This window comes from Diadema antillarum, unplaced genomic scaffold, assembly GCF_040938485.1.
Source record: "Diadema antillarum isolate AM-2024a unplaced genomic scaffold, OU_Dant_1.0 seq00000802_RagTag, whole genome shotgun sequence".
In the NCBI taxonomy this organism is placed as follows: domain Eukaryota; kingdom Metazoa; phylum Echinodermata; class Echinoidea; order Diadematoida; family Diadematidae; genus Diadema; species Diadema antillarum.
Window position 1 is genome coordinate 701,220 of NW_027271684.1, and position 16,137 is coordinate 717,356.

General features: G+C 37.5%; 1 protein-coding gene across 1 annotated transcript in view; it reads right to left on the reverse strand.

Moving 5' to 3' along the window:
• Window positions 1–269: 269 nt before the first annotated feature.
• Window positions 270–16,137, reverse strand: part of LOC139739500 (intraflagellar transport protein 88 homolog) — a 38,486-nt gene continuing 22,618 nt past the window's right edge. Inside the window, exons 14-27 of the mRNA XM_071650105.1 lie at window positions 15,426–15,496; window positions 13,674–13,760; window positions 12,801–12,900; window positions 12,315–12,471; window positions 11,593–11,709; window positions 9,956–10,064; window positions 8,729–8,879; window positions 8,238–8,406; window positions 7,144–7,209; window positions 6,216–6,322; window positions 5,252–5,312; window positions 3,328–3,393; window positions 1,681–1,815; window positions 270–486 (exon numbers count right to left, since the gene is read on the reverse strand). Coding sequence (XP_071506206.1) covers window positions 362–486; window positions 1,681–1,815; window positions 3,328–3,393; window positions 5,252–5,312; window positions 6,216–6,322; window positions 7,144–7,209; window positions 8,238–8,406; window positions 8,729–8,879; window positions 9,956–10,064; window positions 11,593–11,709; window positions 12,315–12,471; window positions 12,801–12,900; window positions 13,674–13,760; window positions 15,426–15,496 — 1,521 coding nt within the window. The 3' untranslated portion in view covers window positions 270–361. The remainder of the gene's footprint in view (window positions 487–1,680; window positions 1,816–3,327; window positions 3,394–5,251; window positions 5,313–6,215; window positions 6,323–7,143; window positions 7,210–8,237; window positions 8,407–8,728; window positions 8,880–9,955; window positions 10,065–11,592; window positions 11,710–12,314; window positions 12,472–12,800; window positions 12,901–13,673; window positions 13,761–15,425; window positions 15,497–16,137) is intronic.

The window sequence follows — 16,137 nt, forward strand, 5'->3', positions numbered from 1 at the left end:
ATCTTTGTGAAGTACTCAAATGGGCATAATTTTCTGTCTTGGTAGGTGTACTTACAGAAGAATTATACAAGAAATACATTTTGAGACCATGACATTTGTAAAGTCCTCCCCCCCCCCAAAAAAAAAAACCAAACAAACAAACAAACAAACAAACAAAAACCTGTACGATGACCAATCTATCTGAAATATAAATTCATTCTTTCTGAAAGGGAGTACTGTCCTCAGGATTGGTAGTATGCAGAGAGGATACATCTGACACTTTATAGCCTAATGTGTTGTCTCGAATGTCTGTCAAGACTAGACCCATGGTCCACAAGGAAATAGACTCTCTATCTCGTTCCCATGGTAACAGTCCCAGGGCCTACTCTGGGAGGAGGTCATCGCCCAGTTCCTCATCCCCAAACTCATCCTCCACCGCATCTCGCTTTCTGGCTGCTGTCTTGGGTCGCTCCGCTGAAGGCCCCAGAGGGTCCACATAGGATGCATCTGAGACAAAGAGTGTCAGAGTGAGAATTAGTTTACCCTGGTATATGTGGTTGGGGGAAAAAAACACACAAAAAAAACTTACCCTAACACTTGCTGACCTCACTATTCAGGGAGATCTATGTGCAATGTAGTTTTGCAGAGTCATAAATGCTTCTCAGAAGTCACAACACATGAATCTACAGCTCACAACTTTTTTGGTGATTTTGAACATTAAAAAGAAAGATAATAACTATGATATTTTCTATGGTATATTAATGTACTGGTCATGAAATGATCCACATGAATACTCGAAAATAATTTCATAAAAATCAATAAGGTGGAGACAACAGAGGGGGAACACATTGTTAGAAATTGGTGTTCCACACCAATCCCTTGTGGTTCACCCTGAAAGACTCTAATACTTTTGAAAGGTTAATGCTACTGCTTTGAAAGTTGGCGTTAATCATGGACAAAATATGTTGATAGATCAGGCTTAATTTCAGCTTAATCTGATAATCCCTTCCTTGTTGTTGCTACTCTGGTTTACATCCTGTGTTTTTTGTTTGTTTGTTTGTTTGTTTTTTGTCCCATTCATTGCACAGCTATCAGGGCTAGGTAAAGATTATAGACCCTGTACTTCAGAGCCTCTTTTTTTTTCAGTTCAAACTTTTCCAGAGTATGTGCTTTCTTTCCAAGATTTTAGATAGGTTAGGAGAGTCTATTTGAATTGAGATATATATCATTTTAAAATCTAGAGTCTGCTCTTTCAGAATCTGGCGACTTTTTTGTTGGTTTTGTGGTACCAGGTCACAAATGAGATGTAAGAAGAAGAAAATCAACCCTTTATGTGCCCTGGAACTTGGCTTAACTTGGCAAGCTTTTTCATCAACATTCAGTAATCCATCCAAACTTGACCTTGTTGTAATGATACCAAGCCCACTCAGGTGTAGCAACATGCCTCTGTCCAACAAGAAGGCCATGCTGACACAATGGAGATTCTAAAGGGGGATTAGGTAATCTCTATTCACTGACAATAATTGCTAATCTTCAGACATCAGAGCTAATCAGCACGGAAAATAATCTAACCTACTGAAGACTAGTCCCAAGTATACTCGAACAAGTGTCTAATGGGAAATGCGTATGTTGTAGCAAAATCAGCCCATCCGCAATGCGTCAAGGGTTGCTAATAGGCATGCACTAGAGTGTGACACTCACCAACACTCTGTTCCTCTACCTGGTAGGACCCACTGGTCTCCGGCAGAGCAGCCCTCATCCTCCCGCTGCTCCTACGGGCGCTGGACCGGCCGCTGTTCTGGCGGCTGCTGGTGCCGCTTCCTCCCCTTCCAGAATCTGCAGGTGAATGTTTTTACAGTACACCATGACAGCTATTACATATTGCGGTGTATGTGTGTTATGATGCATAGCGTGATGATAGTCAAGTTCATAATGCACAACATACCAGGCATGTGCTGAAATACAATTTGTTCTCTTGTTGATGAGAAAGAATATTACATCAATTTTGTGTATGCACAAAATGTGTGGGTACCTGTAAATATGGATAACTAACTATCCCTTTTTTAGGGGGGGGGGGGGGGGGGTGGGGTGGGGGGGGTAGAAATAAAAGCCTAAAAGGATTAATTTGTCTTTTTTCAAATTGAAATATCACCCTTCTGTACTGGGTACAGCTCCCTTTTTGGATTTCACGGTTAGACATCTCTGAGGTTATTAACTGTGTTTCACATACACTATTTTCAAGGGGCATTGTACTTCAAAGCAGCAGATTACACGCTGCAGGGACTATCCATGACATGATAGTTTCTTCTGTTTCAAGAACATTTGAATGTTCTGGTCATAACATCAAGCGGAAGCCAGGTTGGCATGAAAAGCAATGCTGATGGAATTTTGACACACTTCAACATGAGGCTATGTTTGGCTTTTTACATCATTGCTTGCTGAGTGAATATCAAAAGATAATTGTGAAATGAATGCAGGTAACAGACAGAAATGGTGACTCTTGACAACAAAATCTGGTGTCCTTCAAAGGCAATGATCTATAAACTACAACAAAATTTGGTTCTCCAAATATGCATCGCCACATAACTCTGCCACAGACCTATTACACTTCAGCAATGATTGCGCATTTTTAGGAAGACATACCAAAAATGGCACAAGTTTCTGAGAAACTTTCCAAATGACGGTCGTTCGTAAGATATGTTGCTTAATAAGATGGGAAATGAATAAGTGTACTCACTTATGGAATGATCTTACTTTCTTTTTTAAATGAACAACATGGACAAATGTTCTTGCTTGATGCATTGTACAGTACTTGCCATTTTACAATATGATACACTTGAAAATCATGACACTCTAACACTCTAGCTCATGAAAGTTTTAAGTACAATTGTAATAATGATATCTATATTTTGAATGTTTGAACAGTCTCACATCCTATGTGTAATAGCAAAGATGGAAACAAAAAAATATCAACAAGTATAAAACTCAAAATTAAGAGGTGCTCTCAGCCTTCCTACATCTTTCCTGTGTCGGCAAAGTTGTATAAATATGAATGTAAAGCTTCATTATTGGTGATGACAATCTTGCCAACATAGGCTCTCTGGTTACCTCCAACAGTATCACGTCTACCATGCTGGAGGCACAGTTGTGACAAACATATGTTCATGCTTACATAGTAACAGCAGTAAAATGGACAGAAGAACACGGCAAAGGAAGACATAACTGTTGAAAACAAAATTATTAAGACATGATACAGTGATTCAGATGAATGAACAGCATGGAGATTATAAAGTGATGTGTGCTATGAGGTAAGAAAGCATGCGGTTAGTCACTTTCCCTGGCACTCACCCGAAGGACTATCAAGGCGATCGTCCTCGTAACCCCTTCTGGTCCCACTACCGATTCGCTCGGACCCTGACAAACATGCCAAGCAGAAAGTCAACCAAAAACAGACAATGTGCAGGATAAAGGAGGGGAAGTGATGAGGATGAGTTAAGTGTGTTGGATTTTAGGCAGGTCGGGGGGGGGGGGGGGGGGATAAGTATGGGAGCCATATCTTGACGTACTCCACATAAAAAACTTACACTTTGACTTGCCTCTGTTTTTGTTTTTTGTTTTTAACTTAATTTGAGCGATTACATAATAAACATGCATGTAATGATTTGTTTGAAAGTTTGTGTTAAGACTTGCTAAGGAAGCCAAGTATTACAATGTTATGATCTTTTTGGAAGGCTATTATTGTGATCAGCTCTTCTCATATTTCACATTATCAACTCTTTACTGTGCCTTTCATGGAAAGAAATCTGTGTTGTTCAATTGCATTTTTCCATTTCTGTACAATGGTCTTCCATTTTTGTACATTGTGTCGCACATTGAGCATCCCTCTGCAATATAACTGCTATTGATGCCTGATCCCGTCACTACTTGGCACAGAGTTGCATCATTCTCAAAATACAGTGTAATTCATGTCTTAACACAATGCAAATGCTACAACTAGACTTTTTCTAGGTGTCACAACCAATATTTGTTGTACTCTTTTACACAGAAATATTGTTAAGTAGTGGAAACTGATTTAGCATTAGGGTGGATAAATCAAGCTGATCAAAGGATGTGTACATATTTCTATCAGGGATACCAGAATGTAGTTAGAGGAAGGAAGAAATAAAACCACATCAAAGTTGTTACGGCGTGTGTGCTCATGAGAGGGTATTGAGTTGGTGTTTAAATGAGAATCAAGTCACAACACTACAGACATGTATTGTTCTTTCTACTTCTCACTTTCCTCCAAAACTTGTAACGTTAGGATTAGGAGGAAATCTAAAATCTATGATGCCTTACATAAGAACACCTGACATGATCTTTCAATTTTTCCAGTAATTTAAAGAAGGAAGTAAGAAAGTAATTTGGTGCTCTGGGGGGTTGGGGGGGGGGGGGGGGGGGTCCAGTCATTTATAGGAGACATATACTTCACTTCCTGTGTTTGTTGAAGATGAGTGCAAATTTTGAACTCACCTCGAATGTCTGGAGCAATTGATACGTGTAGCATAATTGAATCAAATGAACGCATAAATACAGTGGAATCAAGCAATACATAATTTTGAGCTGCAAAAGCGATACTCCTCAAATAAAATCACTTGAAATGATATTTGCTGTGCGCCGAATCAATTCCTATTTGTAGAAGGGTTCATGCAGATAGCAATGGCATTTTGTGGCTTTCATGTGATACAGAAAGAAATCTTGTTCAGAGATGCAGTATCATAAATAAAAATTTGAAACATGAGCTGCATTGCTGAGTTTAATCACAAAAGATATTATCTGCTGAAGTTTTCCGTGTATCAAAATGGAAGGCAAGCTATTAAAAGACAAAAGAAAATTTACAGAGGTAATGCTGGAAACATGCTCAGTTAGCTCATACAGATACTACACATTATAACAGGGCAGCAAAAAAAATAAAAAAAATAAAAAATAAATAAAATTTGCATCAATTATGAGTGTATGCTAATGCAGGAACGGGGAATATATCACAACAGAACTGTAGCATTCAAGACTTATTACAGTAGTAACTCCCAGTATTTACCTTGATGTGGTAATGACTGTATATTCCCCTGTCACATGTGCCGTTTTGTTATTGATGCATGTTACTATTATTGTTAAGTTATTCTGAAGCAACTGACCCTGTAGTGCAATGACACACGTCATGAGGATGGGTGAACTATTAGTGTTGGTATAATACACTGATGTTATTTTGTGCTGGTTAATACCATTCACATACCTGCACTTCCACCTCTGACGCCCCGCCCACTGTTACCACGGCGATTTCCACTCGTTGCCCGCTATGGAAAATGAAAAAGAATATAATGTTCATTTATATGCATCAATACCAGACACCACTATAGTGATGCAAATTTCAATGAATTTTATACACTCAACACACATATACCTAGGAAGCCTATAGTTTCATGCATGAGCCTCCATCTCTAATTTTGGCAGTTGACCGCCCCCCCCCCCCTAAAAAAAAAAGCAATTTTAGTACTGTTGATTGAATAATTATGCACTCATTGCTTTATCATACATCCAGTTTTGCAATGCAACAATCTTTGACACACTTGTAATTGGTTTGTAATTGTAACACTTATCACTGCAGACGTATCTTTGTGGCACAAATCATATCACACAATCTAAAGGTACTCTTGGACAGTGACTAAGCAACTTGCTAAGAGTCAACAATCTTTATTTCAAGTAATGATAACAACACAAAAACAATTTCAAAAAAATATGGCTGCTCTGTTCCGGGTGAAGTTCAGAAAAGTTTTTCATTCTATCAGAAAGAGTGCTATCTTGTGTATGATTTTTCCATTTACCTGTCATGGATATACTCATGACACAGAGTAATAACATGATCAGTTTTGTTTTGAGAAACCTACTTCACATGCATGATAAACGATCGCAACTGGCTGGAAATTTGAAATCTATGGTCAGAAGGTCCCTCATCAAGTACAGAACAAATCTGCCATCAAATCCAGCTAACCTCACAATACAACACAAGGTCCTGGAGAATGAATTGTAATTGGCTAATTAGCTCATCAAATTAGCCCAATTTTTCTCTTTAGCTACGTGTGAACACCTTAAGGGAGACAAAGGTAAGTTGGACAATATGTTATGAGGAGTAGGAAGCAGTAAGTTTAAATCTGTAACTACAGCCATGCGTCTGATATCAGGTGCTCTCTGAAACTGACTTGTTCTCTGACTTCTTTCGCCTTCTCCGCCTTCTTCAGCTTGGTGGCGTATTCCTGCGCATCTTTCAGGCCCAGGTCAGAGCAGAGACGAACCAGGAACTTCAGACCTAAAAACCACACAAGACATTGAGAGGACTTTTAATGCAGACTCCTGATGAACAATTGAACAATATGACAGGCTTCAAACAATTAAAACAACAACAACAACAACAACAACAAAGTCTCATGTTTGATTGTATATGAGAAAAATAAATTAAAAACAAATATGTAATTTAGCCAGCCCAAATTTAGTCATCTAAAACAGAAAGAAGAAATATTGATCAGGATGATGTGAAAACAAATTACCCTTGGTACAATGGTAACTTTTAAACAGGTAATGTTTGCATGCATTCAAGAGGCAATACTCGCGAAATGAAAATGCGCAAAGACGTTCTTGTCTACACTATTATGCCTTGAATGCCAGTTGCAATTCGCGAACATTTCATGCCATGGAAAAGAACATCAGCATCACTTTGCTGAAATTTCATAATGGGAACATTATCATGTTTTATGGTATAGTGGATCCCTATTAATCCTGAATATAACATACAGCCTAATCCGTGGTCCTGGAAGAAATCCAAACAGATTTTTCAGCCACCAACATTCCTACATTTAAAAGAAATATCAAAAAGCTTCAAATATATGCAAACCCATCTTGAAAGAATATGTGGAATACCAGGTGTGCATGCAAGTTCTAAACCACTATAGACAAAAAAGAAAAAGAAAAAAGAAAACATCATATGTCTAAAGTATATATTGCATTTTAATCTTTTCAACAAAACTAAATCAATGATCTGATCTGCCAATTCATTAAAACTGAGAAATAAACAGCTCAACTCTTTTAAAGAATTACATCTTTGATCGAAGGCAACCAAGTTTTCATACTCACATTCAACATTATCAGGAAACTTTTTATGGATCTTCTTGTATGTTTCCAATGCTTGTTGATAATTACCTGTATTGTAAATGAAGGTGACAGCAAAAAAGAAACAATGATGAATCATGCAATACACAATATCACTTACAATTTCAAGAATCTATTAAAAAAATTACCTTCATTGGAACGTTCATTATCTGAGTGCATAGCAGCCCCTGATTTAATACCTCACACAACATTCTGTAATAAATAAAGTTCATTCTCAGTATATGAAATTCTTCTCAGTTGCTATACCCTTCTGACACATTAAATAGTGTATATACGACACAAAAATGATTTGTACACTACTTCCCTCTTGGTTTTCTGAGATGTCATTCATGGAAAGAAAAAAGCAAAATAAGACATTACTCTCTACTACAGGCTATGTAACGATACTCTATTCATATAGTTGGGGGAAAAAAAAGATAAATTAGGCCGTAATAAACAATTACAAAGTCCCTGGTTGCTGTATTCTGAAGCAAGTGATATCAAAATGCCCGTTGCCTGGAATCCAAACGCTGTTCAATGTTTGATTTCCCTCTACCGAATTAACTCGAGACACTAGATACACAAAGCTTCACTTCCAAAATACCACTTGCACTTTGGTACACCCTACCAGTGATCTATCACTTAGTCTACTCCCGCTTTGTCTAATAGCCATTTAGTCTCAACCCACATGGTCTAATCCCATTTTGTCTACACCAGGTTTGTCTAATGACCATTTGGTCCAATTGCCACTTAGCCTCATTATTAGTTGGTCTGCTTCTAGATGGGCTATGCCCATTTCGTCTAATACCCAGTTTATTAGACCAAATGGGAAAAAATCCCAAGGAGACAAAATTGCGATTAGACCATCTGCCAACAACAATCAGCCAATCTGTGCATTAATCCCAGTGAGGATTAGACCAAACAGGCATTAGACGAAATTTACAATAGACCAAATGAGTTTAGCGGTAGTGGTGTTAGATGAACTGGGAAGTAGACCATCTGGTAGTAGACCAAGTGGCAATAAACCAAACCCTACCATATCCACGAGTGAATGACCGGCTGGACACCAGGCAACTTACCACTCCTACGATGACAGCTGGCAATCATTAGCTGCCACTTGACCTGGTTGGGTTGGATGACCGCTGCCCTCTCAAAGTAATGGATGGCCTTCTCCACAAACTGGGAGTCAATGAAGTAGGCTCCCAGCCACTCGATGATCTCAATGTTGGATGGATAGTATCTGAATGACTGGGTGGGGGATGGGATGGAGAGGGGAATCAAGAAATTAGACAACATGTACATGTAATGATTCAACAGTACTACAGTCAAATCACCAGAGAGCAGTTTTAGTTCTGAATGTCTTTTGGGGTGTCTTCATGGACTGTTGCATTTCTGGGTGAAAGTTCATAGGCTAGAACTATAGAAATAAAGACATCACGCATGGATTAATGTAGGATGATAAACATGCACAAACTTGAACTAGGCGTTATGGAAAATGTTGCAAGAGTACAATCATACTGTAACAAAAAAATCATTAACTCTTTTTCACTTTGCTTTTTCATTCACTCACCTCAAAGTGGTATTGATAGGCTTGTGATTTGTCGCCCTCGTTGTCGTAGAGTTCCCCAACCCGTGACAGTATGCCAGGATCTGTGGGCACAATGCCGATGAGCTGCATGAACCACTCACTCGCCTGCGGTATGTCTTCTAACATCTCGTATCTACAACAAGAGTTAAGTCAAGGAACATGACCCCTATGAAAAAGCAAACCCCCAAAATCCCCCCCAAATCCCCAAATTGAGAATGACAAGACTACTTCATCGAAGCGGCCATGACACAGAAGCTGCATTTTTTTCTCACTTCCTCTCTTGTCTTCTCTATCGATTGTGGGAGGAGGATAAAGCATTTAGGGGAGAAGGTGATGTTTGGGGGAAGAGGTGGCATTTCGGGAAGCAGACTTGAGGAGAAAACTGCTGTGAAGTCATGGAGATCCCCTAAGCTTTTTTTTTTTTTTTTTCAATGTCCAACTCAATTCCTTGAAAGAACATCAATGCTAACGAGAATAGTATCATGATCCTAATAACATCCTACAGTTTGTATTGCAATATGACACACAGACACACACAAATACATTGTATGTATGTTTGAATGTGACCCTGCAGCACAAAAATAAAAAGAACACCAAAAGTTGCCAGACAGGAATTTTTAGTTAAGGGCAGATTATGAAAGAGCAGACTCTGAGCTTTAAAATGTTGCATAATTCAAGACAAATAAGACTTCCCGATCTCTTCGAATAATGGAAAGAAAGTACAAACTCTGGCAAGGTTTTTACTGAAAATAGAGGGTGTGGAGTTTAGGGTCTATCTAGGTGCTTAATCTATTCTAAACCAAGCTGTGAGCTGTACAATGAATGGAACAAAAGCCAGGATGTAACACACCATAGCAGCCACAATAGAGGGATTATTAGAGTACATTGGAATTGCACTCACAGTACAAAACACATGTGATCCATGAGTGATACAAAATTTCGGAGCAGTAGCTCCATCCCTTCAATAGTTACATGTACATATTAGAGCTAAAGTGAGAGTGTGTAAAAGGTCTTTGAGAAATGCCAATAGACCTGGAAGACATGTACTTTACCATACTATTCTCCCAAAAGTGCTCTAGAAAAGCTGCCAAAAACACAATTTCCCATTCATTTTAGGATCCTAAATCTTTAGAATAATGGAGAAGAATTGTTCTTTCAAATAATATATGTGTGTATGAATGTAGGGTCTTTGTATAGTGTAAAGGATACAGAGTTGCAATCTGGAAGATGACCTCAGCATTGTTCCTCAGAATGGCATGGAGCTTGAGAAAGCAATCTAGAGCAGACTCTAGATGACCCAACTTTTTGTTCACCAGACCTGCAGGAGGAACATCAAACACTTGACAGGGGCGGATCCAGGAATTCTGTAAAGGGGGGGGGGGGGGGGGGGGGGGCGTGACTAATATTTCTGGTGCCACTTCCGGGTTTCATTTCATTTTTTTCTTTTTATTTTCTTTGTATTTAACGAAAATTAAAGGGGGGGGGGGCGTGCGCCAGTTGCGCCCCCCTCTGGATCCGCCACTGCTTGAGTGCACGGATTTTTTTAATTCACTTGTCTTTTCTGGAAGGAGTGGCATACATGTGTTCAAAAAAACTCAGTCATTTTAATTTGAGTTTTATTTACAATTTTGCCTACGTATCTGTTTTTTGCCGTCTTTTGAAAGAGAGACATTTCACATAATATACTCAACTGAAATCCTTTTGAGTCTTGGTTAAAAATTTGCCCATCTGTTTTTAAACGATACCATGCATGCATACAGTTTTAATCACTTCAGACTCACTCTGCAGCTTGTACATAAATAGGAGCTATCTTGGGTACCATGTTTGAAGTTATTTCCAATGTACATGCATACAAAGTAATTATGCAATGCCATCTGTTTGTTTGCAATGTAGCTACATATTTTGACAAGACAGCGTTAGGCAAAAGTTGTGGCATCAATGCCTTTCCTTTGAAATAATGAGTTAGACTCTACCACAACACTTATATGTGTAAAGATCCTTGCTTTCAAAGGTTTGCCATCTGTACATTGTGATTCCAAAATTGTGCCACAGAAGTACCTCAGAATCCCCCAAACTTTGAAGAAACTTTGAGGCCCAACGACCAGAATTCTTTGAAGTATTCACTCACTCTAAAGCCACGTATGAAAGTGTGGATTGAATGACGAGACATAGACAACCAAAGAAAGAGTAGAATATGGTGAAAATATATTCCCCATGAGAACATAAATTTCATATGAAACAATTCACACTATGCCCATGTAGCATTTCACACCAGAAAATTTTGCATGATACTTTGGGAATGATGCTGGATCCATTGTGTGAGACATAACAGCAAATGGAGAAAGTTAAAGTTATTGCTTTACCATTGGGAGCAGTGATTTAAAAAATATTTGAGTTATCACATTTGATGCATATGAGTAGGTCAGTTGTATTAAAAAAAAAAAATCCTACCATATAAGGATTTTGCAATAAAGGCTAAAATATTACGAGATATCACTATTTTTCTCAATATACCATAACTGTAGATGTGTAATCTAGAAACAATTTAATTATAACCATTGTCAACATTTTGTATACTTAACAATACTTAACATTCATTATACTGATTAGCATTTTTACATTGGTTGTTTCTACCCCTAACTCACATTTTCGCACTAAAGTTGGGCTTTTGTTTCATCTGCAAATGGTAAATAATACCTTTAAATCATCTCTTTGCCTAATACAATTATCATGTATAGTCTATTCACTGTTTTGTATAGTCAAGTAAACCATTTTTTTTCTTGAAAAAGAGAGAGATTCCAGGACGGTGCTGTAACTGAGAATGACCAGCCGGTGGGAATGCTCACCAAGATTGTAGAGGGCCTCTGTGCAGGACGCCTCGGTCCGAAGGGCCTCCTGGTAGCACTCCTTTGCTCTCTCTAGGTCTCCCTGGACATAGACACAGTTCCCCTTGTTCACCAGAGCTAGAGGTCGGGGTCCAGACAAAAAGCTTGTTTGAAAACTATGTGACACACAGGAATTCTTTTTACACATCATGCTTTGTTTGCTAATAGACACATGTGTCTTGAAAGATCTGACAGTGAAGAGGGACCGGTGTAATTTTCCCCATTGCAAATGTATCACAGTGACCTTTGTGTGAGATAATTGAATTGTTATGCAGTAGTAGATTTGAGCTACTTGCATTATGGATATTTTCAATAATCTTTCTGTTATCACCATTACCATAACATCTATTCATTATTTTATTTCCTTTGTTTGTTTGCTTTTTTTCTTTTTCTTTTTTTGTTGTTGAATGCTTCACACTGGCACCAGTCTGACAGACCCAGAGTGGTAAAAATCACTGTCGGGCCAGCAACTTTTCAGAAATTGCTAAATTTACTGGTCCGACATGACTGATGAAAAAAAAGAGAAAAAGATAACATTGTCGGGACCAGTTGAAAAAGAACAGACCCAGTAAATTTCAGGTTTGGACCAGTAGAAAAAATGGGATAGTGTGCAGCCCTACATAATACTCAGCAGAATAAATCCAAACACAGTTGTAACTATAGTGTATCATTTCTGTGCATACCTGGTGGGTTGTATCTGTCTGCTGACATGGCTACCTCAGCGTACTTCTCGGCCATCGCCACGTCGCCTTGTAAGAAGTAGATGAAGGAGAGATTGACAGCCGCCATGGCTGCACACTTTGATTCCTTCTTCTCAAATGTTTTCAACACCTCCACTGCCTAAGTGCGGAAATAATAACAAAGTTAAGGTGATTATTTTTTCTGCTGTTACAAATAGCAAATCTTTCTCAAGAGCATAGTGATTTGGGAATCGGAACTTGTAAGAAAATTTTGCAAGTGGTAACATTTGCACATATAGACACAGAGCGACCGCATGAGAAATAATCTGGTCTTTGTACGATGTTGAATAGTTTACCTAATACGACATTCAGAATGAGCTGATCTTGCTATTACACGCATTTCTTGTTGGCACCTCCAAGAGCATACTTGGTACTAGTCTTCAACAGGTTAAAGGCAACTATCACTGCAGCTGTCTATTTTCATCTCACCTGACTGAAGTCCTTCTGTTTGAGATACATCAGGGCCTTGTTGATCTCGAGGTCATTTGCGAGGTCGATGTAATTGGACTGTTTCACACAGTCCACACACCTAACATTGGAACAAATTAAAAAAAACACACACAAACATGTCATACTTATTTTGCAGTTTTGTATTCCACAATGTTGCCCTTCACTATTTAAACAGAATAACGGGAGGACTTGCACAATGCCAATAACTCCATTGCAGCTGCAAGGGAGTTGAAATGAGACACATTAGGTCGTGTGCATGTGTACATGTACAGATGCTAAAAATATCCAATATCTTGTCATGATCCATGATAGTTGCATGTGATTTGTGTTGCATAAACAAACAACCTTGCCACGATCCTTGCAAAACTAAAATACCAAAGAGTGAATCACAAGCATGATTCTCACTGCTGTTTGGATATTTCACGTCTGCACCAATTTAGAAGTCATATTTTCTTTTGTAGAGACTAGCCTTGAGTAAAACAAAACAAAACAAAACAAAACAAAACAAAACAAAACAAAACAAAAAGAACCCTTAAATTTGTTAAAAAAGGTTGCACCCTCCCTATCTCACGTACACAGGATGTTATTATAACATTTTTCATCACGGATTTACCAAAGAAGCACAGAGAATCTTATGAAAACAAAGAACCAGCGAGCATGCACCTAGAACCACCACAATCTTATCATATAATATTATTTTGTTTGTATTTTATGTTGAAATGCCAAGTAAATAATAACGATAACAATAAAAAATCCACACTCTGATATTTGCCATCTACAGTATTCTAAGTAGTCAACTCAAGATTGTCATCTTATTGCAAAAAGGAGTGCATAGAAAAAAGGAAATCTCACCAGTCGTATCCCGCAGAAAAACTCTGCTCCACTGAGGGTGCTATGAGCTTTGCCGAGGCCATCACACATCGCTCCATCTTGGTTTTCCTGAAAGAAAATTATTCAGAGAAACCTCATTTCATTTGTGGCCCCTTCCAATGATAATGACACCCTAAAAAGAGCTTTACCATAGCTATGATTTTTTTTTTCTCTTGAAGAAAAGACATTACATGTAGGGTTAGTTTCAAACACACACACACACACACATACACACAAGATGTGAATGATACTGTACAAGAACCCATCACAAAATTGATCAGTGCTGTTTAACCACCTTTGAACACTTTGAATGGTGTCCAGAAAATTACTCCCTTTCTCTGCTCCTTTATAATTTTTTCTTGTTTTCATTGATTTCAGTTTTTTTCTCCCTTGAACCGACATACATGAAGGATGAGTGTTGGGTACATAGTGTTATTACCTATCTGTAGAAGATGATATGCATAGGAAGCAGACTTGGTCATTTTTTTTTCATTTTTTTTTTTTTATTTCAGGCAATTTGAATCAGTTTCATTTGTTTAGTACATATTGTAATTAGAGATTGTTCATGAGGGGACTGTATATTACAAGCCAAGCTTCTCAGCAGTCCCCTCCATTTCCAACAAATGTTCTTTCATACTTTAAATTCTACATTATATGATTTTATTTCATTACAAAGTATTTTCCCTTAGCATGATAAATGAACCTCTTTAATTTGTATAACTATGTATTAGCAAATATCATGCTGTATTCATACTTTGTTGGAAATGATTGAATCATTTCTTTATTCAAGAAAATGTTTATACACAACCAGGTCAATCATCCCTTTAGATAATTGCAGGTATATATCGAAAATTACAAATCACAATTTCAAGAACATACAATACAAATAACATTCCTGAAATTAATGTGCCAATATCAACAATAATATTGAACACTAACAAACATGATAACTTTTATATCGATTCTATAAATATATATATATATTTATATATCGGACATTATTTTATGGAACCTTCATACTCCGGACGAGCCAATGATCGGTCGATGTTCTGCTCTTCTTTTTTTTTTTCCGATTTCGTTTTATACAAAATCAAAAATTTCATTATCTTTCCCAATAAGAAAATATCAGTGGTCCTAAAAACTATAGTGGGCCTTCTTTCAGTATAATCTAATTCCATATTACATATACCGATATAAAATATTACACTTATACACTACTAATTAACAAACTTTAACATTTTTCATGCTGTAGGGAAAGACCCATGAACTGAAAGTGAAAGTTGAATTCTGATAAATATGTATCTATATATACTTTTTTTTTGCTTTATTTTGATAATGACGTTTAATCGTCTGCACGAGGGGTATTAACGGCCTTGTGTCCATTAAGGTCATAACAATACTTACATTAAAAAGAAAACAAATCAAATATTCCAGGAGAGAGTTAAAACAAAGAAGAAATATAACTGGGGATAGAGGGTCGCCTTGAAAGGTACGTTCCCACAAAGGGCCTGAAACATATCTCTAAAGCCTGCTGTGCAATCAGTTGGTGTAATCTACCAATAGGGTGCCCTGAATCTACTAAACAACTGGGTACGTTGTGATGAGAAAAGTAAATGGAATAAAAAAAATAAATGAGAAAAATAAATGAAATGAGATGAAATGAGATGAAATGAAATGAAATGAAATGAAATGAAATGCAATGCAATGAAATGACATGAAATAATGTAAACTTACTTTTCTCGTTCAGCCTGCCTCAGCCCATCATTTCTGATGGCTTCCAGAATCATGTTTGCATGCTTGTCATCCTGAGACAGAGAGAGAGAGAGAGAAAGAAAAAAAAGACAAAAGAGAAGACAAAACGAAAACATCAATAACTTTTATAGCCATGGCATGGGATGAGAGCATTATCACAAAATGTAGATGACAAAGTCAGCAACAACAACAACAACAACAACAACAACAACAACAACAACAAAGAAATAATTTTTATTTTATGCTATAACTTAGAAAAGAATAAAGGAAACATAAATCATTCTTTTCATCAATGAAGCACAGATTAAAGTTGCAACACTTTTTATGACTTTTGCATATTGTTATCATGAATGTGTGATTTAAGAATGAAAGAAAAAAAAAAGGTCAAAAAATCACAACCCCCCCCCCCCCTAAAAAAAAAAAAGAGAGAGAAAAAAAAAGGCCATCATGTGAACGGCTTGGACACACAATGAAACCAGTGTCAGGATTTTTTGTTGTGGAGATTTCCATGCAAAACAAAAACAAAAACAAAAACAAAACACCATTACATTTCCTCTCCTGTAAATTTTTGTTTTTCTTTCACAGCAGCACTTGGCAAAAATCGTGTGAAGCAATACCATTCATGTATTAACTTTTCCTTTTTTGTGGGGTCTTAATATAGTCCTGAAATTTTGGTATGTGTCAGGGGCGTAAC